Below are 27,377 nucleotides of genomic sequence, written 5' to 3' on the forward strand. Positions count from 1 at the left end.
CATACATACGCAATGCAGTTATATTATAAAATATTTGTCTCTTATCATTGAGAATCTCAATGATAAGAGACAACTCAGAAAATATGTCTTTGTTTTTTGTTTATTTTTGTACTTGTACATTTGTAAATGTCAGCTGGTATCATTCCTGTATTGGAATTTACACCAATAAAATTATTTGATTTGATTTGCATGATATGTACATGGAAAAAAATTCTATGTAGCATTTTTTGTTTATTTTCAAAGATCAGTTGTTTAGCATGTTAGCCTATTGAGCAGTCAATAACAAGACTGCAAGCCGTAAAAATTTTATTTATCCCGAATAATCCAGTTGTTCGCGTACTACTCGATGACAGGGCCGACAGAGGGCGCATGTATAATTGATTAGCTTGAATTTCGCAATGAATAAATTTACGTCAATGTCACGTGGGTAATGTACAAATGTTACATCCGGGGCTTCAGTAGTATTTTGGCATCTTGAGCAGCAAGGACACGAAATGGCGGATAAAGGACCACATAAAGAGACCATAGGCGACAAAGCCAGAGCCTGTGGGAAGTTCTTTTGCAACACAGAAGATGGAACTGTAATGGGTCGAGGAGCTAAAAGCTGGGGTAAGTTCGCTGAAATTGGATTACCTAACAGATCCGAAACCTCTTGGCACCTTTCGGTACACTTTGCTTTGAATATGCCGGTTTGCTTGTTTTCCTTAAATATTCAATAATTCAATGTCCTTTCATGCAAAAAATAAATATATTTAAACCCCTGAATGATTAAAATTTAATATTTACTCCTACTAAAATATAACTTTGGTTCTGACCTTTGTAAAATCGTCCTTGCTTTGGGGCACGATTGGGGTATAAACCAAATTATTGATAATCCGATTGCAAGCATGCCCATGCATTTCCTTGATAAACTTTTAAAAAAATATAAGTTTAAATACATGTTCACATCACAGATAATTTTTTATCATCGCTTTGAAAATTGTTAATTGTTACCCTGATATTGGACAAAATGTTTGATAGGACAACTTCAAATAGGTCACCTTGAACAGTTAATTTTACCTATAGTGAACCACAAAAGGTCAAAGAAAGGTAGCAAGTAAATTGTATGTCAAAAGAAACTTTCATGTGATTAATACATGGGATGTGTACACAATATAAATGAACATGAAAGTTGATCTGTCTAAATACTTGTTTAGTTATGAATGACATTTCTTGATTTGATAATTCTCAATATTACTATTGAGGTATAGTTCATGTTGATTCTGATATTTTAAATCTGCACATGCATATGACGTGTACTGCAGTGTTATGCAATGAGTATGGGCCTCTACATTTTTTTCTTATTCACATAAAACTACACAGTTAAACAAGAATATTGTGGTTGGCTTTAAATCTCAGTGGTACCAAAAATTTGGAAGCATGATTGTCACTAGCTGCTGAACCGTAGCTCTTGTCCGCAAATTGTCAAAAAATATCATAAGGTCCTAAGAGCTACGGTTCCGCAACTAGATTGTCACTAGCTTATTTTGGGTATTTTTCATAATATTATCTCTCAAATTTAAAGCATTCTGGTTTTCTGATGATAAAGAACAAGTATTTTTTGTCTAAATTTGTCATATATATATATTTCAATCAAATTAATTTGTAAAATAAATACATGTACACATGTTCACAATAAGAGAAAGCAAAGGAAGACAAAATTATATAAATAACAAACAAATATACTTCAAACAATCTTCGAATATAATGAAAACTTAATGAGTAGAAAATTGCTTGATAAACAATTATGGACTTTCAATATAGGAAAAATAGCCAAATGACAGTATTAAAGGTGTTCAAGCCCAAAAATTATGTCATGATAATTTTCTTAAATCTATTGTCTTTGTATATCAGTTAAGGACTCCCAACTTTTGGAAAAGCAGCTGCATTTTCCATGAGGCATTTACAAGTAATGAATTTGGAATAAAAAAAAGTTTTGTTAACTCTTGAAAAAATATCCCTTAAACTCATTTGGGGAACTATTCCCCATTTGGTGGGTTGTGTCTAACCTGACAAAGTAGTTGGAAAGGAGGTGGTTACTTTAAAAAAAAATTCCAGGACAAATAAAGCACATATAGTTTAATTACATGAAGTCTATTCCAGAACCTTTTGTCAGCAAGCTAGAAAGCCAATTTAGTTATTAGGCTGCTGGCACATGCTGTTCTAGTGGATTTAAATAAGTTTCAAACATAATTTGAGTTAAAATTTGAAATTTTCCTAATTTCATACATTAACTGTAGAAGTAAGTTACAGGACCTTAGTTCCTCAAGACATGGTGCTGCATTTTTGAGTGAATTATATATGTGCAGGTTTTAAAATTTAAAGGCCTTTTAAGTGCATTTGTTTGTTTTGTATACTGGAACAATTTCATAGTCATAACTTTTCGGGTCAATCTTAAATGACTTTTGATATCACAATGATATAACAATGAAGTATATTGAAATGAAACATGCAAAGCCCTCATGGGTAGTCAATGTCGTTAAACACCCCATAGTTCTTTTAATTATTTAATTCTTCAACCTTGACAACAAAGTGCTCAAAAAAGCTGAAGATGAAAAATTTGAAATACAAATGTATGTCAGGGAATCTATATAGTTAAAATTTCTTATCTGATACAATGACTATTTTGATACACTTTGTTAAAAAGTCTGGATATTTTTTATTGCAGAATATATTTCACAAAAAAATCATTTTTTTTTTGGGTGAAAATCATTGATTTATAAGAGCTTAAAAACATGCTGTGATATTATCAAATTTTGATATTTTATCACATTATTACAAAGATATGATAATAATATGAATTGTATTGTCTGAGAACAAAGGTTTGAATGTTGGCATTTGAGATTTATTTTGTAATTTTAAGTGTGAACTCCAGGGCATGTGATGTAATTGTTGTACTGACCAGGTAATTCATTATCTCTGTGTTAATGTAATGTTACATAACTTCATTGTAAAGAATTGACAGGAGAGTCAAATATACTGTATAATGTATGTCTAGGAGGAATTAATTGTGTAAATGTTATTATGTTTATTTACTTGAACTGTTTATAACACTAGAGCTTGCTTGTTAGTATTATATTGTATTGTAGTAAAATAAATGTCATTTTTATCTGGCTTGCTTAAAAACATATTGTGTTTTTTTTTATGATGAAATACATTTTTTTATCATAATATATATATATATATATATATATATATTTTACTAAAATAATAATGTCAGAGAGAAAGTAATTAGCATGCTACTTTTGTAAAAATATTGAAACAACTGAAAAAGCTAAATTTGGGGCATGTAAGCTGAAATGTGATTTTTTTTACAAAATTTCTATCAAATAAAAGTGGAAATCATTTATTCCCATGTAGTTTGACAAATTAATACCAATAGATCATTCAGGGAAGATGTCAAAGTACAAATTCAATATTTGCTGAAATGCACCTCTTAGGCCAGAGACCACAATTAATTTCCCTGTCATTTCTTAATAACTTTTTTTACATTAAAAAAAATTTACCTGAAAATTTCCAAATTTTTGGTATGTGTAATGTACAGTACAAGTCTCACAATATATCCAACTTTTAGGAAAATCCCTTCTGTGCAGGTCATTAAATTAGCCAAAACACATCCATACTACAAGTCGAGAGATTATCCGAAAACTATAAATGTTACCTTTTGCAACTGGCCTAATCACTCATTCCCACTACTGAATAGTTAAAATAATGCATCTAAACATTTATTCTAACTCTCTTCTTTCATGTCCACCCTATAAAAAATAAGAAATTAATCAGGAAGGCAGAGAACAAAAATAAAGAAAAAAGACACCATATAAATAACAATGAACTATATTCGTAGACATCGAAAAGCGGGGTCATTAATTGTGGTCTCGGGCCTTTTCAAGGAACTTGCATACATTGTGAAAGGTGCATTAACAGAATTAAACAGTGTAGAACATTTACTTGCACGTTATAAACACATTGAAGTATCAACTTATGAACAGTCTGATGTACAGATAATATCAGTAGATGCCTTATGCATAGATTTCACCTGCAAATTGTCCTGAATAAAAAAGTTACCAAGTCAGGGGTCACCACACTAATTATACGACCGCAAAAAAAAAAATTTGCGGTCGTATATTGGTACGATGTTGGCGGCGTCCTCGTCGACGATGTCATCCGAAGACACATTGGTTTTCGCACTCTAAATTAAGTTTAAGGGAATGGATCTCTATGAAATTTTACCATAAGGTTCAATACCACGAAAGGAAGGTTGGGATTGATTTTGGGGGTTATGGTACCAACAATAAGCATTTTTGTAACTTCCAGACATAACTTGTGTGTTAGTGTATGGATCTCTCTGACATTTTACCTCAAGGTTCCATATCACAAAGGGAATGCTGGGATTGAATTTGGGGGTAGTTGCCTCAAAATTTTAGGAATTAGGGGCCAAAAAAGGAGCATAAAACAAGTATTTTTCTAGTTTCATGACAATAACTTGTGTGTAAGTGTATGGATCTTTCTGAAATTGTACTACAAGGTTCCATATCACAAAGGGAAAGCTGGAATCGAGTTTGGGGGTAATTGCCCATAACGTTTAGGAATAAGGGGCCAAAAATAAGCATTTTCTAGTTTCCAGACTATAACTTGTGTTCAAGTGTATAGATCTCTCTGAAATTGTATTGCGAGGTACCATACCACAAAAGGGAAGGCTGGGATTGATTTTGGGGGTAATTGCCTCCAAATTTTAGGAATTAGGGGCCAAAAAGGGAAAAAAAAAAGCATTTTTCTCATTTCAGGACAATAACTTGTGTGTAAGTGTATGGATCTTTATGAAATTGTACTACAAGGTTCCATATCACAAAGGGAAAGCTGGGTTTGAGTTTGGAGGTAATTGCCCTAAACGTTTAGGAATTTGGGGCCTAAAAACAAGCATTTTTCTAGTTTCCAGACAATAACTTGTGTTCAAGTGTATGGATCTCTCTGAAATTGTACTGCAAGGTACCATACCACAAAGGGAAGGCTGGGATTGAGTTTGGGGGTGATCATGAATCATAAGGGGGTTCAAAAAATTTGGGGGAGGGATTTTTTTTTTCCTTTTTTTTTCTTTAAAATTTTCCATTTTAAATTGGTTATTTCTGATTTATATATAAAAGCAAATAATAATGATATGGTTTGAATAGGTAAATTAAATTTTTTTAAGTTCTTAGACCACATTCATTCTGTGTCAAAACCTATGCTGTGTCAAATATTTAATCACAATCCAAATTCAGTGCTGTATCAAGCTTGAAAGTTGTGTCCATACTTGCCCCAACTGTTCAGGGTTCGACCTCTGCGGTCGTATCAAGCTGCGCCCAGCAGAGCATTTTATCTTGAAAATGAAATGGTGTTTTCCAAGTCTTGTTATAGTCATTTAATATTGTACACCAATACCATGTAGCTATATAACTGGGTACAAACCAAGTTTACGTAAAGGTTACACAGATGCAAAATTGAATTGCTAGATTGATTTTATGATATAGAGGAGCAGACTTCTGGTTTCATATTTAATAATGTGGTATGATTGCCATGAGACAACATTCCACAATAGACCAAATGACCGAGAAATTAACAAATATAGGTGACTGTATGGCCTTCAACAATGATTGAAACCCATAAAGCATAGTCCACTATAAATGGCCTCGAAATGACAAATGTAAAACAATTCAAACAAGAAAACTAAATTGGACCAATTGGACAATCATGATTTATGAATGAGGGTCCCATGTAAAAGATGACTTGCCATTGTGATAGGTTTGATAGGTTGAAATTATAGATACATGTAGAATGATAGCAGTTAAAAATTATAAATTATTCTATGTTAGCAAATCAAATGCAAAAATTTGCTTCATTACCAATTTACCATTTTAAATTGATATATATTCATTGTCAGTTGTATTTTTTTCAGCTGGAATTGGTTTCTTCTACGTTATCTACTACATATGTCTTTCTGGTTTCTTTGCTGCTGCCTTAGCCATCTTCTATCAGTTGGTTGATGATAAAGAACCACGACTAATGGGAGCAGACAGTCTTCTCAAAGCTAATCCAGGTAAGTTTTTGTTATAATTTACTGCCAAAAATCTACAGTATAATGATTAAGTTGATTAATGTATTACAAAGACGAATCCTTTCCTGAAACTTTTCATTGTTATATAGAAAATAACAAAATGATAACAAAATGAGTTCAATTTTTCCTGGGCAAATTTGGTTTTATTTTTATGCTGACCTCCTAGTCTTGCCAGTCTTAATAAGAAGGAATAGGGACCTGGGTTTTCATCAAGTCAAGACTAGTGATAAAGATTTTGTATTGACATAAGTTGAATTTCTTTATAGCTTTGGGTTATAGACCAATGCCAGGGTTAAAAACAACATTAGTAAGATTTACTGCTGACCCTAAGTCATACCAGACATACATAGACCATTTGGATACCTTCCTCAAACGTGAGTACATAAAGTAAACTGATGGGATACTAACCCCTTCATATTTTATAGATTTTTTTGTGTTAAATTTTAGAAAATTTTGTACTTTGCTAGGACCAACAAATCATTTTTAACTTTTTGCAATATAAGATCAAATGTTTTCATACACTGGTGCAGAAGATAAAAAACGGATGCTTCATCCTTGTATGGAATGGTTTCAACCAAGTTATTTTTCGACATACTCAGATATTAAGATATTATATTGTCCTTTTCTTCTACTTTAATATCTATGGTTATACGAGAAAGCTACTACATGTATACATTCTACATCTATATTCTATAAGAGTTGACTTTCTTCAAGTTTGATAAGGTTATATCAAATTATGTGACTGTGTCCTACACTGGCTTACTCTCTAACTAGAGTTGGAGTAGCAGACATAAAAACAATGTTGAAAGATAAATACACCATTTTGAAAAGTTATTTTATTGATGATAAAATTTGACCATTTGCTTGACTTGTTTATAGCATACACTGGAAGCCAGGATGGTGCCATTGATTGTCCAGGTGATAATTCTCCAAGACATCCTAATGCCCATGATAAAGCTTGTAAGTTTGACATAAATGATTTAGGAGATTGTAACCCCTCTGCTGACCCTAAGTATGGATATGATCAAGGAAAACCATGTATGCTTATCAAGTTGAACAGGGTAAGATTAAAATAGATTGAAATTTGTATATATATCAATTATTTTATAAATATATAATTAAATAATGTTTTAATTGTTTTTAAGTCATAAGAATATACAGTGTTCTCCCCAGGATTTTTGGATAGCACCAGGGTAACGCGTGTCAAAATGATTTGTACAATATGTTGTGTCGCGTTGCATCGCTTTTTTTTTCTTGTTAGTTTTTGTGTCATTACCTTTTTGTCTTTGTTTTGTTTACTGTGTTATGTAGACTTTGGGTCAAAAAATTACTGGTAATTTCTTTTAAGAATAATTAAAAGAAAGCACTATTAGTCTTTAAACTAAAGTCACTTTTTATATTTTGATCAAGCCAATTTGTCCTGATACTTGTAGTTACACTACACATTCTCCATTTTTGTTAGATTACACCATAACAATTAAATTTAAACAAGATTAAATATTAATGCAGAACCTGTAGTAAATTAAACAAGATAAAATTTTAATGCAGAACCTTTAGTAAATTAAAAACTATTTTCCTTAGCTTTAGACATGATTCTTTTACACAATAATACAATTATTATTAGAATCATTATTGTATTACTTGGTAGACAGACATGAAGAGTAAATATATATCATATATCTATACACCCATGTATCATATCTAGCTGAGTTCCAATCGGGATCTGAAGACTGGGACTACTTTAACACAAATCAAATTCAAATTGGAAAATACTACTTATTTATTATAATATGTCTGTGCATTAATAAAAGTATGATTATCAAAAATAATTTGCAATATATTTTTTTGGTATGTTCAAAGAAAGTTATTATCCTTAAGGTAACATTCTTATATAATTTTGCATTCAATTTGTACTTTATTTCTATTTTCAATGATAGATAATATTTTAGGAGCACTTATTTGTAATAAGCTAAATCAGGGGAAGTAACTCCAACACGTTTAAAATACGCAAATTATTTATGACCAACGGCTGGAGTAATAGAGTTAATTAACAAATGTCTGTTTGTCCCTCACAAATCTGATCATTAATTATGATCTCTTAATTAATTAAAACACAAAAGAATCATGTACATCGATTAAATCCAATCATCAAGGTTAACCTCAAAAGGTAAATCGATCACGTGGTGTAAACAATCTAGTTGTAAGAACTGGATTGAACTGGTTTGAACTGGTCAATTTTCATCTGAAATTTTATACCCCACGGAAAAGGTTTAATAAGGCGTTTAAAACTACCGATTTACGATTTTTTTACCGAAAATTTTAGCACCACGGAGAAAAATTATACATCGCGGCGAGAACGATACCACCACGGTAGAAAATTATACATCGCGGTCCTTTAAGGGCCTGAGGAGAACACTGATATATCTGAGTTAGCAAATATCTGCTGTCTATACGCAATTCCTCAAATTAACTAAGGCAATCAGTCAAAGAGTTTCCTCACTAGGAATTGGCACATGAACATGTGGCAGGGTTATGCAATCATGCTGTCTCCTACACACTATCGGCAGCTGTAAAGAATATATACGAAAAGGCATAAACAGTGATTTGATGTTAATTTGAAAATTTTCCAGATACAATTCATACTACAAAAACTATAATGATAACCTTTATCAAAAAGTTTTTTTTAGCCAAAACAAAGATTTGAAAGAACGTTTCTAAACTTATTTTCTATTAAAAAAAAATGTTAAAAATATGTGAAGCTTGCTGTGATATATGACCTTTATTAGACTCAGTCCACACATCCTATATCAGGTTCTAATTAAAGTTTTGATTTAAGGTAGTTTATGGTAAAATCAATTTGAAACCTTTTGTTGTACATGTGTTCAACATGAAGTGAGTTGTTTATTATATATGCCAAATAAGGGTTTTGACCTATCTTTCACAGTTCATTCAGCATTGAAATGTACAGTCCGGATTCTACTTCGTCAAAATTATCTCCCCATTACGCTACCTAATTTTTATAATCGTAAAAATGGAAGCCATTGTAGTGATGACGCGCTGTCAATTTAGCTCTTGAAAAATTTATCCACGCATCATTACGATCCTTATATGCCCGTTGTATTTTAAAAGACAAATGTATCTACTAGCTATTGAGCATTATTTAATGTAATTTTATGCATTTGGTCAACTTAAAACTGTTGTCTGATCGGTTGTCAGGGGGAATTTTTTGAAAGTTCAAAAATATTTAAAAAAATTCTAATTAAATATTTCTTGGAAGGGCAGACTAAAAATTTTCAGAGGTTGAAGACTAATTACCCTAGATAACACACACAAAAAATAAAGATTTTTTTTTGAAGTTATGTATTTTTAAGATCCACTTGAAAAGTCTGTCAAGTACTTTTAGTAAAAAATTGTTATTCGAACACACCTACTCTGTTGTCTTGACTCATTAGAAAGGTATTTCACTTGACCCATATATTTCATTTTCTAGTACTGTAAATTTTTAATATTATCATATTAACCTAGAGCCTAAATATATAAAAATAAAAGAATCTGAAGCGAGATGATGTATTAAATATTTTTCTTTTATACGTTTTCATGACAGAATAGTCAACTCAAACACACCTAACAGAAAAAGGTGCACTCGACTTTCTCTTTTTGATGAAATTATTGTATTTTTGGGATTTTTTCCCAAAAAACTGTTGCCGGGGGCAGAGATGCAAATTAATGCTTTATAAAGATCAATCTATTATCTTTCTTTGGAATTTTTTTGGGTGGAATTTATACTTATGCACAAAAAAGATCCACATGTATTTGCACCTACCACAATCGACTGTTTTGTGAAAATTTGTCCATAATTTAAAATTTAAAAATAACTCGAAGCTCCATACCATAATTTAAGTAAAAACACATACGTAAGACGCATAAAATCCTAAATAAGGCACATTCATTAAACTTTTAAAGCCCATAGAAACAGATGTAAACAATTCAAATTTACCAACTTGGCCTTTTTTACCTTCTCTAACAAAGAGTTTCATTTCTTTTGTTTAATTTCAACTGGGTTTCAGCCTGTGTAATAGTGGGAGCAGGACATAGTGTTTCATGGACATACATTCTTGTTTTGCTAAGTTTTTTCTGCATCTAGTTATTATTCGTCGTGCGGAGGTGACATTTAATGTTACCCTTGTCCGTATGTACATCCCATAATTAGTTTCCATTCTCTAACTTAAGTTTCCCTCAACCAAAAGTTAGGAAACTTATACACAATGCTTATTACCACAAAACACAGAATCAAGTTCAAATTTGGGTTGTGTCTCTTTTATCATTCTTGAGTAATGTCCCTTTTTGCATTACATCTGTGTCCCATGGGTACATTCTTCATTTATTAGTCCCCTACCGACGAAGTCGAAGGGGACTTTAGGTTTTCCGTCTGTCCATCTGTCCGTCTGTCCATCCGTCAGTCCGGCAAATCAGCTTTCCACACTTTTTTTCTTAGTTCTTGAAGATATTGATTTGATATTTGTTATATAGTTTTATCATGACAAGTTATAGATCGAGTTCGAATCTTGTTCTGGTCTGATGATTTAGTCAAGAGTTATGGACCATAACTCTGGACCATATCTAATGTTAGAGTACTATGTTAAACCATATTTCTGTACAAAGGGAGATAACTCATTTTTTAAAAGCATTCTTTGTTAAATTATTTGAAGAATTTTTTGGCCGGTTTGTTTAAACTAATTTTCTGAATGCTATATATATATATATATATAAATAAAAAAAAAATTATGAAGAGAAATCCTTTAATTAGATAATAATCTATTTTTATTAAGGTATATATTTCAATACATTACATTGTGTAGATAAAAGTTGTTGACATTTTATAGATAAGTTACAAATCTATATTAGTTTGTGACAAATGAAAGAAAGAATATTTGGAACTATTAATTATATTTGATTATAATTTGAAAAAAAGATATACACTGAATTACATCATATCTAATTTTAGAGAACTATTAATCATATCTAATGTTTTTATACGACCGCAAAAAAATTTTGTGGTCGTATATTGGTATGACGTTGGCGTCGTCGTCGTCGTCGTCGTCCGTCGTCGTCGTCGTCGTCCAGCGTCGTCGTCCGAATACATATTGGTTTTCGCACTCTAACTTTAGTTTAAGTGAATGGATCTTTTTGAAATTTGACCATAAGGTTAAATACCACAAAAGGAAGGTTGGGATTGATTTTGGGGGTTATGGTACCAACAGTTAAGGAATTAGGGGCCAAAAAGGGGCCAAAAATGAGCATTTTCTAGTTTCCAGACAATAACTGTGGAACGGTGTATGGATCTCTCTGAAATTATACTACAAGTTTCCATACCACAAAGGGATGGTTAGGATTTGCTTTGGGGGGTTATGGCTCAAACCGTTTAGGAATTAGGGGCAAAAAAGGAGGAAAAACAAGGTTGTCCTGGTTAATGGACAAATACTTTAGTACAAAACATAATTTAAAGCAGTGTAAGGGAGATAAATCAAATACATCATTGAAATTATCTCCCTTACACTGCTTTTAAATTATGTATAAAGTAATGGTTAATGAACAATAAAGATAATCTAAAACAGTGTAAGGGAGGTAATCCAAATACAACGTTTTGGTTACTTCCCTTACACTGCTTTTAAATTATGTTTAAAGAAATGCATATTTATAAAGGAAGACCAGTAAAAATATCTGCAAATGTTTTCATCTTTTTTTTTTACAAAAAAATCCATATGAAAGATTTGACACTATATTTTTATTAATTCTATTATAAAATAGATTAAGTTAGCACTATGGTAAATTTAAATGGGTAATTATGGTTGCCAACTCCATTGGAAATTTGAATTGAGATTATGACCATATCTTGAGGGAAAGAATTTTTTTGGGGGAAAAAGGGGGGGGGGGGGGAATAAAAAGAAATTGTGGGGGGCCAATTTTTTCTCATTTCAGATTTCAGAAATTAAAAAGAATTATTCTTCAAATATTATTTTTTTTTCAAATTTCAAATATTGAAAAATTTCAAGAAGTAATCTTTAATTGCACAGTATGGCGCATTAGATTTGTAAAATCTTTGATCACATTTATTTATTTGTTATGCCGAATCTAACAGTGTATTTAGATTTTTAATTTTGGGTCCAGTTTTCAAATTGGTCTACATTAATGTCCAAAGGGTCCAAAATTAAACTTTGTTTGATTTTAGCAAAAATTGAATATATGAGGTTCTTTGATATGCTGAATCTAAACATGTATTTAGATTTTTGATTTTTGGCCCAGTTTTCAAGTTGGTCCAAATTGGGGTCCAAAATTAAACTTTGTTTGATTTCAACAAAAATTGAATATATGGGGTTCTTTGATATGCTGAATCTAACCATGTATTTAGATTTTTTATTTGTGGACCCCGTTATCTAATTGGTTCATATTGAGGTCAAAAGGGTCCAAAATTAAACTTTGTTTGATTTCATCTAAAATTGAATTATTGGGGTTCTTTGATATTCCAAATCTAACCGTGTATTTAGGTTTTTAATTTTGGGTCCTGTTTTTTAAATTGGTCTACATTGAGGTCCAAAGGGTCCAAAATTAAACTTAGTTTGATTTTAACAAAAATTGAATTCTTGGGGTTCTTTGATTTGCTGAATCTAAACATGTGTTTAGATTTTTGATTATGGGCCCAGTTTTCAAGTTGGTCCAAGATAGGGTCCAGTATTTAAACTTTGTTTGATTTCAACAAAAATTGAATATATGGGGTTCTTTGATATGCTGAATCTAAACATGTATTTAGATTTTTGATTATGGGCCCAGTTTTCAAGTTGGTCCAAATTGGGGTCCAAAATTAAACTTTGTTTGATTTCAACAAAAATTGAATATATGAGGTTCTTTGATATGCTGAATCTAACCATGTATTTAGATTTTTTATTTGTAGGCCCCGCTATCAAATTGGTTCATATTGAGGTCAAAAGGGTCCAAAATTAAACTTTGTTTGATTTCATCAAAAATTGAATTATTGGGGTTCTTTGATATGCCAAATCTAACCGTGTTTTTAGATTTTTAATTTGGGTCCCGTTTTTTAAATTGGTCTTCATTGAGGTCCAAAGGGTCCAAAATTAAACTTAGTTTGATTTTAACAAAAATTGAATTCTTGGGGTTCTTTGATATGCTGAATCTAAACATGTGTTTAGATTTTTGATTATGGGCCCAGTTTTCAAGTTGGTCCAAGTTGGGGTCCAAAATTTAACTTTTTTTGATTTCAACAAAAATTGAATATATGGGGTTCTTTGATATGCTGAATCTAACCATGCATTAAGAATTTTTATTTGTGGGCCCCCCTATCAAATTTGTTCATATTGAGGTCAAAAGGGTCCAAAATTAAACTTTGTTTGATTTCATCAAAAATTGAATTATTGGGGTTCTTTGATATTCCAAATCTAACCGTGTATTTAGATTTTTAATTTTAAGTCCCGTTTTTTAAATTGGTCTACATTAAGGTCCAAAGGGTCCAAAATTAAACTTAGTTTGATTTTAGCAAAAATTGAATTCTTGGGGTTCTTTGATATGCTGAATCTAAACATGTGTTTAGATTTTTGATTATGGGCCCAGTTTTCAAGTTTGTCCAAGTTGGGGTCCAAAATTAAACTTTGTTTGATTTTAACAAAAATTGAATATATGGGGTTCTTTGATATGCTGAATCTAACCGTGTATTTTGATTTTGGACATTGGACCATAATAGGTAAATTAAAAAAATTCAAGTTCTTAGACCACATTCTTTCTGTGTCAGAAACCTATGCTGTGTCAAATATTTAATAACAATCCAAATTCAGAGCTGTATCAAGCTTGAATGTTGTGTCCATACTTGCCCCAACTGTTCAGGGTTCGACCTCTGCGGTCGTATCAAGCTGCGCCCCAGCGAAGCATTTTATTTTCACTCATATAATCAGTTTTCCAAACTGTTTTTAGTCATGCTTGAAGATATTGACATGATATTTACTTTTTGTTTACACCATGACAAGTTATAGAAAAAGTTAACATTTTGTTCCAGTAAAATGAATTTTTACCTGGTAGGTGACTATGTATTGCCATGCAATACTCTCAGAATGCTTGTTTAGAAATGTATATAGCTGCTTTTAAGACTATCATATATTAAAAAAAGGATACAACATGTTGTATAGCTATTTTTTATACGACCGCAACGGTCGTATATTGGTATGACGTTGGCGTCGTCGTCGTCCGAAGACACATTGGTTTTCGCACTCTAACTTTAGTTTAAGTGAATGGATCTCTATGAAATTTTACCATAAGGTTCAATACCACAAAAGGAAGGTTGGGATTGATTTTGGGGGTTATGGTACCAACAGTTAAGGAATAAGGGTCCAAAAAGGGGCCAAAAATAAGCAATTTTGTAACTTCCAGACATAACTTGTGTGTTAGTGTATGGATCTCTCTGACATTATACCACAAGGTTCCATATCACACAGGGAATGCTGGGATTGATTTTGGGGGTAATTGCCTCAAAATATTAGGAATTAAGGGCCAAAAAAGGGGCAAAAAACAAGCATTTTTCTAGTTTCATGATAATAACTTGTGTGTAAGTGTATGGATCTTTCTGAAATTGTACTACAAGGTTCCATATCACAAAGGGAAAGCTGGAATTGAGTTTGGGGGTAATTGCCCAAAACGTTTAGGACTAAGGGGCCAAAAAGGGGCCAAAAATAAGCATTTTTCTAGTTTCGAGACAATAACTTGTGTTCAAGTGTATGGATCTCTCTGAGATTTTTATACGACCGCAAAAAAATTTTTGTGGTCGTATATTGGTATGACGTTGGTGTCGTCGTCGTCGTCGTCCGGCGTCGTCGTCGTCGTCGTCCGAATACGCATTAGTTTTCGCACTCTAACTTTAGTTTAAGTGAATGGATCTCTGTGAAATTTTACCATAAGGTTCAATTCCACAAAAGGAAGGTGGGGATTGATTTTGGGGGTTATGGTACCAACAGTTAAGGAATTAGGGGCCAAAAAGGGGCCAAAAATAAGCATTTTTTTGTTTCCAGACAATAACTGTGGAACAGTGTATGGATCTCTCTGAAATTATACTACAAGTTTCCATACCACAAAGGGATGGTTAGGATTTGGTTTGGGGGGTTATGGCTCAAACCGTTTAAGAATTAGGGGCAAAAAAGGGGGAAAAACAAGGTTGTCCTGGTTAATGGACAAATACTTTAGTACAAAACATAATTTAAAGCAGTGTAAGGGAGATAAATCAAATACATCATTGAAATTATCTCCCTTACACTGCTATTAAATTATGTATAAAGTAATGGTTAATGAACAATTAAGATAATTTAAAACAGTGTAAGGGAGGTAATCCAAATACAACGTTTTGGTTACTTCCCTTACACTGCTTTTAAATTATGTTTAAAGAAATGCAGATTTATAAAGGAAGACCAGTAAAAATATCTGCAAATGTTGCATCTTTTTTTTTTACAAAAAAATCCATATGAAAGATTTGACACTATATTTTAAATTCTATTATAAAATAGATTAAGTTAGCACTATGGTAAATTTAAATGGGTAATTATGGCTGCAAATTCCATTGGAAATTTGAATTGAGATTATGACCATATCTTGAGGGAAAGAATTTTTTAGGGGAAAGGGGGGGGGGGGGGGGGGGGGTAAAAAGAAATTGTGGGGGTCAATTTTTTCTCATTTCAGATTTCAGAAATTAAAAAGAATTATTCTTCAAATATTGTTTTTTTTTTCAAATTTCAAATATTGAAAAATTTCAAGAAGTAATCTTTAATTGCACAGTATGGCGCATTAGATTTGTAAAATCTTTGACCACATTTATTTATTTGTTATGCCGAATCTAACCGTGTATTTAGATTTTTAATTATGGGTCCAGTTTTCAAATTGGTCTACATTAAGGTCCAAAGGGTCCAAAATTAAACTTTGTTTGATTTTAACAAAAATTGAATATATGGGGTTCTTTGATATGCTGAATCTAAACATGTATTTAGATTTTTGATTTTTGGCCCAGTTTTCAAGTTTGTCCAAATTGGGGTCCAAAATTAAAATTTGTTTGATTTCAACAAAAATTGAATATATGAGGTTCTTTGATATGCTGAATCTAACCATGTATTTAGAATTTTTTATTTGTGGGCCCCGCTATCAAATTGGTTCATATTGAGGTCAAAAGGGTCCAAAATTAAACTTTGTTTGATTTCATCAAAAATTGAATTATTGGGGTTCTTTGATATGCCAAATCTAACCGTGTATTTAGATTTTTAATTTTGGGTCCCGTTTTTTAAATTGGTCTACATTAAGGTCCAAAGGGTCCAAAATTAAACTTAGTTTGATTTTAACAAAAATTGAATTTTTGGGGTTCTTTGATATGCTGAATCCAAACATGTATTTAGATTTTTGGCCCAGTTTTAAAGTTGGTCCAAATTGGGGTCCAAAATTAAACTTTGTTTGATTTCAACAAAAATTGAATATATGGGGTTCTTTGATATTCTGAATCTAAACATGTATTTAGATTTTAGATTTTTGGCCCAGTTTTCAAGTTGGTCCAAATTGGGGTCCAAAATTAAACTTTGTTTGATTTCAACAAAAATTGAATATATGGGGTTCTTTGATATGCTGAATCTTACCCTGTATTTCGATTTTTTATTTGTGGGCCCGCTATCAAATTGGTTCATATTGAGGTCAAAAGGGTCCAAAATTAAACTTTGTTTGATTTCATCAAAAATTGAATTATTGGGGTTCTTTGATATGCCAAATCTAACTGTGTTTTTAGATTTTTAATTTTGGGTCCCGTTTTTTAAATTGGTCTACATTAAGGTCCAAAGGGTCCAAAATTAAACTTAGTTTGATTTTAACAAAAATTGAATTCCTGGGGTACTTTGATATGCTGAATCTAAACATGTGTTTAAATTTTTGATTATGGGACCAGTTTTCAAGTTTGTCCAAGTTGGGGTCCAAAATTAAACTTTGTTTGATTTCAACAAAAATTGAATATATGGGGTTCTTTGATATGCTGAATCTAACCATGTATTTTGATTTTGGACATTGGACCATTATAGGTAAATTAAAAAAATTGAAGTTCTTAGACCACATTCTTTCTGTGTCAGAAACCTATGCTGTGTCAAATATTTAATCACAATCCAAATTCAGAGCTGTATCAAGCTTGAATGTTGTGTCCATACTTGCCCCAACTGTTCAGGGTTCGACCTCTGCGGTCGTATCAAGCTGCGCCCAGCGAAGCATTTTATTGATTATGGGCCCAGTTTTCAAGTTGGTCCAAATTGGGGTCCCAAATTAAACTTTGTTTGATTTCAACAAAAATTGAATATATGGGGTTCTTTGATATGCTGAATCTAACCATGTATTTAGATTTTTGATTTTTGGGCCCCATTATCAATTTTGTCCACATTGAGGTCAAAAGGGTCCAAAATTAAACTTTGTTTGATTTCATCAAAAATTGAATATATGGGGTTCTTTGATATGCTGAATCTAACCATGTATTTAGATTTTGGATATTGGACCATAATAGGTGAATGTCCAATTTAAAATTTTTAAGTTCTTAGACCACATTCATTCTGTGTCAGAAACCTATGCTGTGTCAAATATTTAATCACAATCCAAATTCAGAGCTGTATCAAGCTTGAATGTTGTGTCCATACTTGCCCCAACTGTTCAGGGTTCGACTTCTGTGGTCGTATCAAGCTGCGCCCTGCGGAGCATTTTATTTCAATATGTGAGACATTTAATTTGTCAAATCCCTCTATTCTGGAGTTTGTTTCATTGTTTTGCCTAACCTGTGAAAACGATTTGCAGACATTAGTTTGAAATATTGTTCTTTTTTTCTGAAGGTTTATGGATGGCAGCCTGAGGCCTATTCGGATACACTGAATGATACTGCTGCCCTTCCAGCAGCAATTAAAGGCTTGTACAAAGATTATATGGTCACAGTGAAATGTTCAGGACAGGTGGGTCAAATAAGATATTCATAGTGAGGGTATAACAATGGAGTTTCCTCTCTGTTTTATTAAATGAAGTTGCCATTGTACATGATTCAGTATAGTATTGTAAGAATTATAGATAAATATACAGGTTCATTTATTTATGACTTCTTTTGATCATTCGACAATTCAAATGTCATAGCCCCTTATTGTTGTGTAAACAAATTACCAACTGATTGACCCAAAAATGTACCTGTTTATCATCAGTTCAATTGTCATTTTGACCCTCTAGGGAAAATTGGAAGTTATAACGATAATTTGAAAGGTGGTACTAGTTTTTGTTTTTTTAAGCAAAATGAATGTTTTGCAATTACTTTAAGGTTATTAGGTATCACTTTTGGTTTTAAAGTTGAAGATCATCCATGTGCTAGTGTGCTTGCTACTTAAGTTGAAAAGTCTTTTCCACCAGTTTAACAATGAACAAGGAAACCTTTGGTACAATATTTAATGTCTTGTATGTATGAATTAACTTCATATGAAGCACAATAAATTTGATACTTGTCTGAAAAGAGGGGGATACATGGAACTTTGGGCAAATATTTTAAATCTGGTGACAAAAATTGGATGCTGGTAATTTTCCGGGGGAATACATTTTGGAGGTTAGTGCAGTACCTGATTATGTTTCAAACTTTCAAAATTTTCAAACTTCTTGGAGGCACAGGTGTTAATTGGGTAGACTTCATTTGTCATTAACCTTTTCAGTGATGTTAAGCTATATCTGTAAAATAGAAAGAAGTCTTTTTTAATTCTTTTTATACAACCGCAAAAATTTTTTTAGGATCGTATAATGGTATGCTGTCGTCTGCGTCGTCGTCCGAAGACACATTGGTTTCCGGACAATAACTTTAGTTTAAGTAAATGGATCTCTATGAAATTTTTTAAGAAGGTTTAATACCACAAAAGGAAGGTTGGGATTGATTTTGGGGATGATGGTCCCAACCGTTTAGGAATTAGGGGCCCAAAACAAGCATTTTTCTAGTTTCAGGATAATAACTTGTGTATAAGTATTTTGATTGCTCTGAAATTGTACCACAATGTTTAATACCACAAGTAGAAGGTTGGGATTCATTTTAGGGGTTATGGGGCCAACAGTTTAGGAATTAAGGGCCAAAAAGGGGCCAAAAACAAGCATTTTTCTAGTTTCCAGACAATAACTTGTGTGTAAGTGTATGGATCTCTCTAACATTGTACCACAAGGTTCCATATAACAAAGGGAAGGCTGTGATTGAGTTTGGGGTTAATTGCCCCAAACATGTAGGAATTAGGGGCCAAAAACAAGCATTTTTCTAGTTTTCAGACAATAACTTGTGTTAAAGTGTATGGATCTCTCTGAAATTGTACTACAATGTTCTATACTACAAAAGGAAAGGTTGGGATTGAGTTTTGGGGTTATTGCTCCAAGGGGGGTTTCAAAAAATTGGGGTGGGGGAGGGGATTTTTTTTCCAATTTCTTTTAAGGGATTCATATTTTTTTTCAAAATTTTTCAAATTTCGTGAATTTTTGAAAAGTTTCAAGAAGAAATCTTCAATCGACAGTATTGCGCAATATATTTGTAAGATCTTTGACCACATATATTTTGTGTCAGAAACCTATATTATGTCAAAAATTTGATCACAATCCAAATTCAGACAGTATCAAGCTTGAATATTGTGTCCAAATTTGCCCAAACTGTTCAGGGTTCGACCTCTGCGGTCATATAAGGCTGCTCTCAGCGAAGCATTTTATTGAGTTTATATTTCTTACCTGACCTTATGTTTATTTTTACAGAATCCAGCTGATGTTGATAACCTTGGAGATGTCATGTATCTGCCATCTGGTGGACTTGCATACAAGTATTTTCCATACAAGAACCAGGAAGGATATCTTTCTCCAATAGTCATGGTCAAATTTAAGGCCCCTAAAGTCCAGACTCTACTTATGATTGAATGTAGAGCTTATGCCAGAAATATTAAATATGACAAGTTGGAATTAGATGGAGCTGTTCACTTTGAAATGATGGTAGATATTGGCCCAAGGAATGTGTCCTCTGTGGGAAAATAATTATAAATAAATTTAGGTACAAATTGGGGGGAGGTTTGAAAACTAAATTTGAGTCATCTCTATGGAAGATATTTTAAAGGATTCATTTATAAAAACAGTAATTGTAGATTTAAAAAAAAGAAAATGTAAAGGCTTTTACAATATGAGCAAGCTAATATAAAAAGTTAAAAAAAAAAAACAAATTAAATACTGAATAAAGCTAGCTATAGCAGAAGCTTTCAATGATTGGAAGGGGAGAAACAGTTATTTTCTCACCATTGTAAAATTGTTTTCCTTTCCATTTTATTTTTCTATATATTTAATCAGAACCTTTTTGAATTCGTTGGAAATATTTGTAAACATCAGACTACTGTTAACTTTATAAGAAGAAATATGAAGTAATTTTTATGAATTGTTAAAAGAAAGTTAAATGCTGTTTTTGTTGCAACATATTTTGGTATCTAATGGGTGCAGTAGTTAATCAGTTAAACAAATATATATTTTGTCTTTGGTGTTGATGAGCAACTAATTTATACATAAAGATTTTTGTTTAACTTAGACATTCATGCAATCTAGAATTTGTAAGCAAATTAGATATACAAGTAAATATGAAATCTTAGAAAAATAAAAAAATCTCCATGCAAATATCTGTTATCTGCATTTTGAATTTGTTGTATTTATATTTTATTATGGGAAGTATTTATTAAGACTACTGTAATTGATGCTCAGCAATGTAATATTCACACACACACACACATATATGTACATGTTATGATAATGATTCTATACATTCCATGCGAGTGGAATAGTTTTTGTATGCAATAGAAATGTTGTATGTATTCTGTAGATTCTAGATAGTGTGAGGATTGAATCTAAACCAGACTTTTACGTGTTGTTCCGAAGCATAATCCATTTGAAAAGTGAAAGAGCACTGATATCGTTAGCAATTTAATAGCATTTAATACTCAGTATGAAAAATGTATTAAATGATTGGTTTTAATCAGAATCTCGATTAGATTTAAGAAAACAGTATATTTCATAGTTTGAGAGAGATTGTGTTTTACTTGTAAATTCATTAACAGTACATTTACTGATTCATATTTCCAATATGAGGTGAAACCCTGACCACTCAGGAAAGTAACTTTGAACAAAACCCATTCCACAAATGGAAGAGCTTATAAATTAATCAGTGCATTTAATGAGACAACGATTGAAATGTATTTACAGTAAACTGTTAAGTAATTTTTAAACCGAAGATTTGGCAGTTACAGCTGGTAAAAAAATTATGTGTAAGAAATAAGATGTTTTTATAATATTGTTAACTTTTATTTTTTTATTTTTTTGCCTTGGATATAGTTTTTATTATAAATGTAAATAGTTAGCATGTACAGAAAGGGGTTTGGATTTGGATTGTTTTGTTAAACAGGTTCTAGCTTGTTTAGCACAACACATCTGATTTTTAAACCTTTGTGTCAATTAGATTTTTATATAGTCAGCCTCCTAACAGATTTCAGAATTTTGTTTTGAGTGGAATTTTTTATGTTTATGAAGTATCTAGTCCTATCATTTATTATTGGTTTCAAGAAAAGAATTTTATTTTAATGTATAGTTCGTGAAATTTTCCCTAATTTTGTGTTTGTATGTGTGCGGAAGTGTGTTAGTATGTGTGTGGATGTGTGTTAGTAGTCTGATACAGTCAATGAAGTACCCCGAAAAAAGTTTAAAAAAAAAAAGAATTAAAAGTTTATAATATAAAAAAAAGGAAGATAATGGTCAAAATAGCTACAAGTAATGAATATGTAAATATATTAGAAATCAAAGATTACCATCTTCTTTGAATTAGTTACATCATAAATATAAAAATATGTTAAGCACTTGGTTCCTGACATGTTCATTACTTTATATCTAATTTGACTGTTGTTTGAAAAAAAAAGATGTGTTGATTATTATCTAAAATGAAATTTTCATGAACTATACATATGCTTAAATTTCAAACTCGGTTGACCAGTTAATAATATTTATATTTCTTGCAATCATTAATATAATAATAGGACTTGAGTGCAATAGTACAAAGTTTGTCCAATTTTGAAAAGGACTTATTTTATTTTTCATATCATTTACGAATTGAATTTTGATCTGAATATAGCACATAAGTTCATGATCATCTGTCATGATTTCATTCTGTTCACCATTGTTTTACTTAAACTTCACTCAATTGTCATTGGTTGTATTAGAATTCAAAATTTTATGTTTAATTAGCACATTTTTTGTTTTTAAATTTGTCCAAATCTCATTTTCAAAAAAATTCCGAAATTAATGTGTTTCTAGTCTTATTTTGATTTTTGATAAAGTAGGATTCAAGTTGTATTTTCTCAGGTGTTCACACAAGTGAGGCCAACATTTTTTTATTAATGGGTTAAAAAGATGGAGGACTTTCATGAAATCTCTTTCATATATAAGTTTTTCAAATTGCATTTCAATTCTTTTTTTTTTATCATGACTAAATTAAATTTCAAAAAGTGTATATAAATGCCTTTTATTCTTTCAAGAATAATTTTTAGTTGATAGTTTATAAACAGTTTGCATATTTTCAGTATAGATATATATTAAATTGTTTTTAAAGATTGGGGTATTACATATCTAAAAATGAAAGAATGTTGGCCTAAATTATAGTATCATACCTGTTAACCTTCCAATAGCTGTTTAAGATTGAACTTTCCAATTCCATCTCTTCTTTAGCGTAGACAGTGCATTTTTCATGACAGCTTCTCTTGAACAAAAGAATTGTATTTCTTAGTTTAATAAATAGAAAATAGAAATAAAGTGATTAAAGCTGAAGAATTTCAATGTAAGAGAAAATAAATCAAATGATATCAATTTGAATTTACTTTGCCAACTTTAAATTTATTTCATGGTTTAAAAGAAGAACATTTCTAATATCAATGTTATCAAAAACCATACATTATGTTATTTCACCTGACAAGAATAAAAGGTCCTATAAAATAGTTTGCTTGAATGATAAAAACTTTTAGAGAATGTTAAAGGAGAGAAAAAGGTGTTTGAGGGTGATACTTCAAGGAGATATGGTTCCATTTTGAAGTCTCCCTCAACATTTGGGATGGATAACAGGTATGCAGTATGTCTGCTCCACAAAATGCTTAACTTGTGAATATATATTGTCAGTTGTGGTATGTTTAAATCACTTTTTTATTACATGAAGTTTAACAAATTAGAAATACAATAAAAACATTAAAAATGAACTTCTTTGTGTTTATTTTGACTGAAAGGTGTTCTTCAAGTCTTTGGAATGTTCCCTACAAAACAATGGTACACAGGGAAGGCACTTTCTAAATGAAGTTGCTATCTATGGAGCTAACTTTAGAATGTCACTTGCATTTTAATTGTTCAAAAAATATTGAACACCAACCCATAGATGAGACTTTAAAATAACTCATTTCAGTTCCATGTATGTGTTTAATGAGCACCCTGTTTGGACTGTATATTTACTAACCTGGACATACAGGTTTGTTTCTGAATACTGTAAAAACTGGCAAAAGATACCAAAGTGATAATAAAACTCATAAGTCAAAAACAAACAGACAGATATGGCAAGAAAAGAAAAACAAGACAAATATCAGTATACAAAACACAACATGGTAAAGTTGACTCAGCAGCATAACCAACAATATCTCATTCATTGATTAGTTGCCTGTCTGACAAATGTCATCAGCTTTACCTCAATTTCATGCTCCAGTTTTCAGGTTTTCAGGATAAGAATTGTTCCTCATAACTTAACATGATAGGGCAACAAATTTTGGTATGTTGATGGGTTGTAGACAGCATAAATCTGACCATGTCCTTGACCTCAATTTCACACAACGGGTTTAGTTTTTGGCAACATTAGTTGATTGGTAGTCAATAATCTGTATGTTAATTGTTTGCAAGGATTACCTATCAATCTGACATTTTTGACATCTGATTTCATGCTCCAGTCGTCAGATTTAGTTTTCTGATGACTATATATGGACAATTAACACATCTTGGTATGAGGATCAGAAGAATAGGAGGAGTAGATGTTCATCTCACATATGTCACATTTCCTCTTTAAACTTTTGTAGACGAATTTCTTCGTGGAGCTCTTAATTTATTCCTTGTAGGTTGAATATTTGGCATGTAAACTTATAACATGTTCATTTATAGATTTTGTTTACCAGTGATTTATCTCAAATTCAGTGTTCATTTAAATTTTAATAAAGTTCACATGCTGAAATGTCTGTCCTGCTTTACTAATCATGAATGAATCTATGTTGAAAGGCTTAACAACAAATGTCACATAAACATAACATTGGACAATGGCCCATGAAAATGATCGAAAAGATCAAACGAATACTGCAAGACGGACATGTTCACATTTTAGTCATTCCATCCACCAAATAAAGTTGACCAGTTTGCTTATAGCATCTGAACAAAGACCTAACAATGAAAACTAAACGTTGACCAATGAACCGTAAAACTGAGGTCACGGTCAGATGAACACTGCCGGGAGGACATGTACACATTGGGAATCATACAATACACCAAATATAGTTGACATCTCAATTAAATTATTCGAGGTCTTGACCTAACACTGAAAACTAAACATTGACCAATGCATCATGCACACGAGGTCATGGTTAGATAACCTTGTCTGACAGACTTGAACTAAATACTGTAGATTCATTTATTTTCCCTGGATACCAATTTTTGTGGATTGAGGAAACATTGTATTATCGTGGATATTTTACCAAAGTCTACATACAAGGCTTTAGAAATTTTTTTCTTTGCTGAACATTTAAATTCGAGTTTTACCTATACCCATGAAATCGATGAAAATTGGTATCCCACGAATTATAATCAATGGACAGTATAGTTATCTTATTACTCACAAGTGTGAAATTATAGTTATCCTATTACTGAAAAGAAATTTACTTGATGAACTATACAGCTTTTTAAGCAGTTGCTGAACCATGAAAATGAGGCCACGGTCAAATGCATCCCCAATGATTGTACCAAATTACAGGAAGACGTACAGACTAGGAAATCGGCAACAACTGGGGTATGAGATTCCAACCGGCACTTTGATAGCAGGAAATAAAATATTGTAGAGATTAATTACATTCTTAAAGACACGTAACTTGTATGTCTCCAGAAGTCAAAGGTAATCTACATTGGGGGAAACACATTTAAGAAATCCTAATAAATCATACAGAACATAGGGATTATTAAAGCGGAGTTTATCATTTTGCCCCAAGGGAGTAAAATGTCAAGTGTATAAAGGAATTATACAGCCAGTCCTTGAATGTTTAAGAGCTGCTTGGTAACCAAGTCAAACTTCTGTTTAAGACAAATTAGACAGAATGTTCAAAAAGAGGAGCCAGCTTCATTACAGTATACAACAAAGACTATGGACCTGGATCAATGACAGCAATTCGGAAACAGCTCTATTTACCATCACTAAAAGAAAGAAGAACACATATAGGCGAATACTTTTGCATAAAGGACTAAACAATCAAGACCATTTACCAGCAAGGCATTAAAAAAAGGAAGAATCACAAGTTCCATGCCTAAATATCATTTCCAGACTTCCAACCAGAACAGACTCATTCAAATTTAACTTCATTCTGACTACTATGAGAAGAACTGGAACTAAATATCACCAGACATGTTAAATAAGATAGAATCTTCAACAGACAACACAAGATTATTGCAGATATTGTTAGGGTGGGGCTATGTAGAATAAGTGCTACATGACGTTTACATAATGTAATAATGTCTGTCAGGCAATCACCATACCATATCAAGATCAAGATGCAATACACTATGTAACATAAGGCATGTATATACTAGATCTGAACTATCTAGGTCTTCTAGACACTAAAAGACAGACATACAGATAAAGGGGTAACTCAAAGTTGTTTCATAAAAGTGCGTAGAAAGCAGGTATCCAAACACTGTGTTAACTCAATGTTGTTTCAAACAAGTTTGTTACTGTGACTTGACTATAGGTGTTGCTTTTTACCTTTACCTATTGTTCAACCAGATTGTAAAATTTACAATACAATTGGGAAATTTAAATTGACAGAGTTGATGAATAGGTGATCACTCATGCAATTAGAGTCTACCTTGATGCTGTCCCATTACTTTACCTGTTTAATTGTTACTGGTGTAGTATAACTGAGGTAGGTAAACTTATCCATGTGGCATTTATGCTTCAAGTTTTATCTTTGTGCTAAAAATTGCTGATTTTTTAAAAATTTCTTTTCCCCATGTTTTTCTTTAGAGAATAGTAGAGCAAGTTAAGGAAATAAAGATTGTAATTACAGTCTTTCTTTCAATGAAATGAATGTATTCCTTAAAGTAATTGGCCATACCATTGCCTAAGAAACACAATTAGAAGGAAAAGGAGAGATTTTTTATTATACTGTCATTTCAAATTTTATGAGTGAGCAAGCCAGAACAAGAATACATATGTTTTTTTTCTTGCAGGTTATTTAATTGCATGTTATATAATGCACTACATTTCCTCTTAATGTTTTCATAGCCAAATACTATGAGTGCGTCGATTTCTTTTATATTGTTGAAAAGACCTCTTTTATCGCTTTGGCTTTTTCTAATGGGAGATAACTCAAAATATTTTTTTTTACTCTTGTTAAAATCTTAATTATTTTATAATTTCCATAATTTTCCAGGATAAGTAAACACCAGAACCAGTGTGTGCATTCCTTCATTTAGACATTTGTTCAATACTTATTGACATGAGCATTATACAAAGTGTTTATGCATAATGAAATATCAAAAATAATAGTTATGAATAAACTGTTTTATCTGGGATTATTATACTAACGTTAATATAATCAGAGACATATATACACATGTGTATATGTATATATGTCTCTGGTATACTAGTAATAGTCCCAGGTTTCATTTATATATTTATGGACACTTTATTTGATACTGTTAATTCAGAAATTATTGCGTGCATTTATTATTGCAATTTTGTCATTTTAGACTAAAATGCAATTTTAATTTTTGCGATATTAAGAAAAATCCTGTTTAACTCATATAGAAAATTTCAAAATGCAAGTTTTAATTAGTGAGATTATAACCCGTTCGCATTTTTCACAATAATAAAATCATCGCAATAATATCT

General features: G+C 31.6%; 1 protein-coding gene and 1 long non-coding RNA gene across 2 annotated transcripts; both read left to right on the plus strand.

Annotated features, from left to right (window-relative positions):
- The first annotated feature begins 427 nt into the window (after positions 1 to 427).
- LOC127739403 (sodium/potassium-transporting ATPase subunit beta-like) lies at positions 428 to 23,448 on the plus strand. Its single transcript, XM_052251157.1, has 6 exons — positions 428 to 609; positions 5,972 to 6,112; positions 6,397 to 6,504; positions 7,010 to 7,191; positions 18,019 to 18,135; positions 19,937 to 23,448. Exons 1-6 carry the CDS (start codon positions 495 to 497, stop codon positions 20,207 to 20,209), a joined length of 936 nt encoding a protein of 311 aa, XP_052107117.1. The 5' UTR covers positions 428 to 494; the 3' UTR covers positions 20,210 to 23,448.
- LOC127739422 (uncharacterized) lies at positions 13,890 to 15,830 on the plus strand. Its single transcript, XR_008000440.1, has 2 exons — positions 13,890 to 14,473; positions 15,110 to 15,830. It is a non-coding gene; the product is annotated as an uncharacterized LOC127739422 (long non-coding RNA).
- Positions 23,449 to 27,377: the final 3,929 nt, after the last annotated feature.

Source organism: Mytilus californianus, unplaced genomic scaffold (genome assembly GCF_021869535.1).
Source record: "Mytilus californianus isolate M0D057914Y unplaced genomic scaffold, xbMytCali1.0.p SCAF_4, whole genome shotgun sequence".
NCBI classification, from domain to species: Eukaryota; Metazoa; Mollusca; class Bivalvia; order Mytilida; family Mytilidae; genus Mytilus; species Mytilus californianus.

What these genes read in the sequence shown, in the direction of transcription:
- LOC127739403 (XM_052251157.1), top strand. Translation starts at nt 495, where the DNA reads ATGGCGGATAAAGGACCACATAAAGAGACCATAGGCGACAAAGCCAGA. An exon ending in TCGAGGAGCTAAAAGCTGGG is followed by an intron (nt 610 to 5,971) that starts GTAAGTTCGCTG and finishes TATTTTTTTCAG; the next exon opens with CTGGAATTGGTTTCTTCTAC. An exon ending in CAGTGAAATGTTCAGGACAG is followed by an intron (nt 18,136 to 19,936) that starts GTGGGTCAAATA and finishes TTATTTTTACAG; the next exon opens with AATCCAGCTGATGTTGATAA.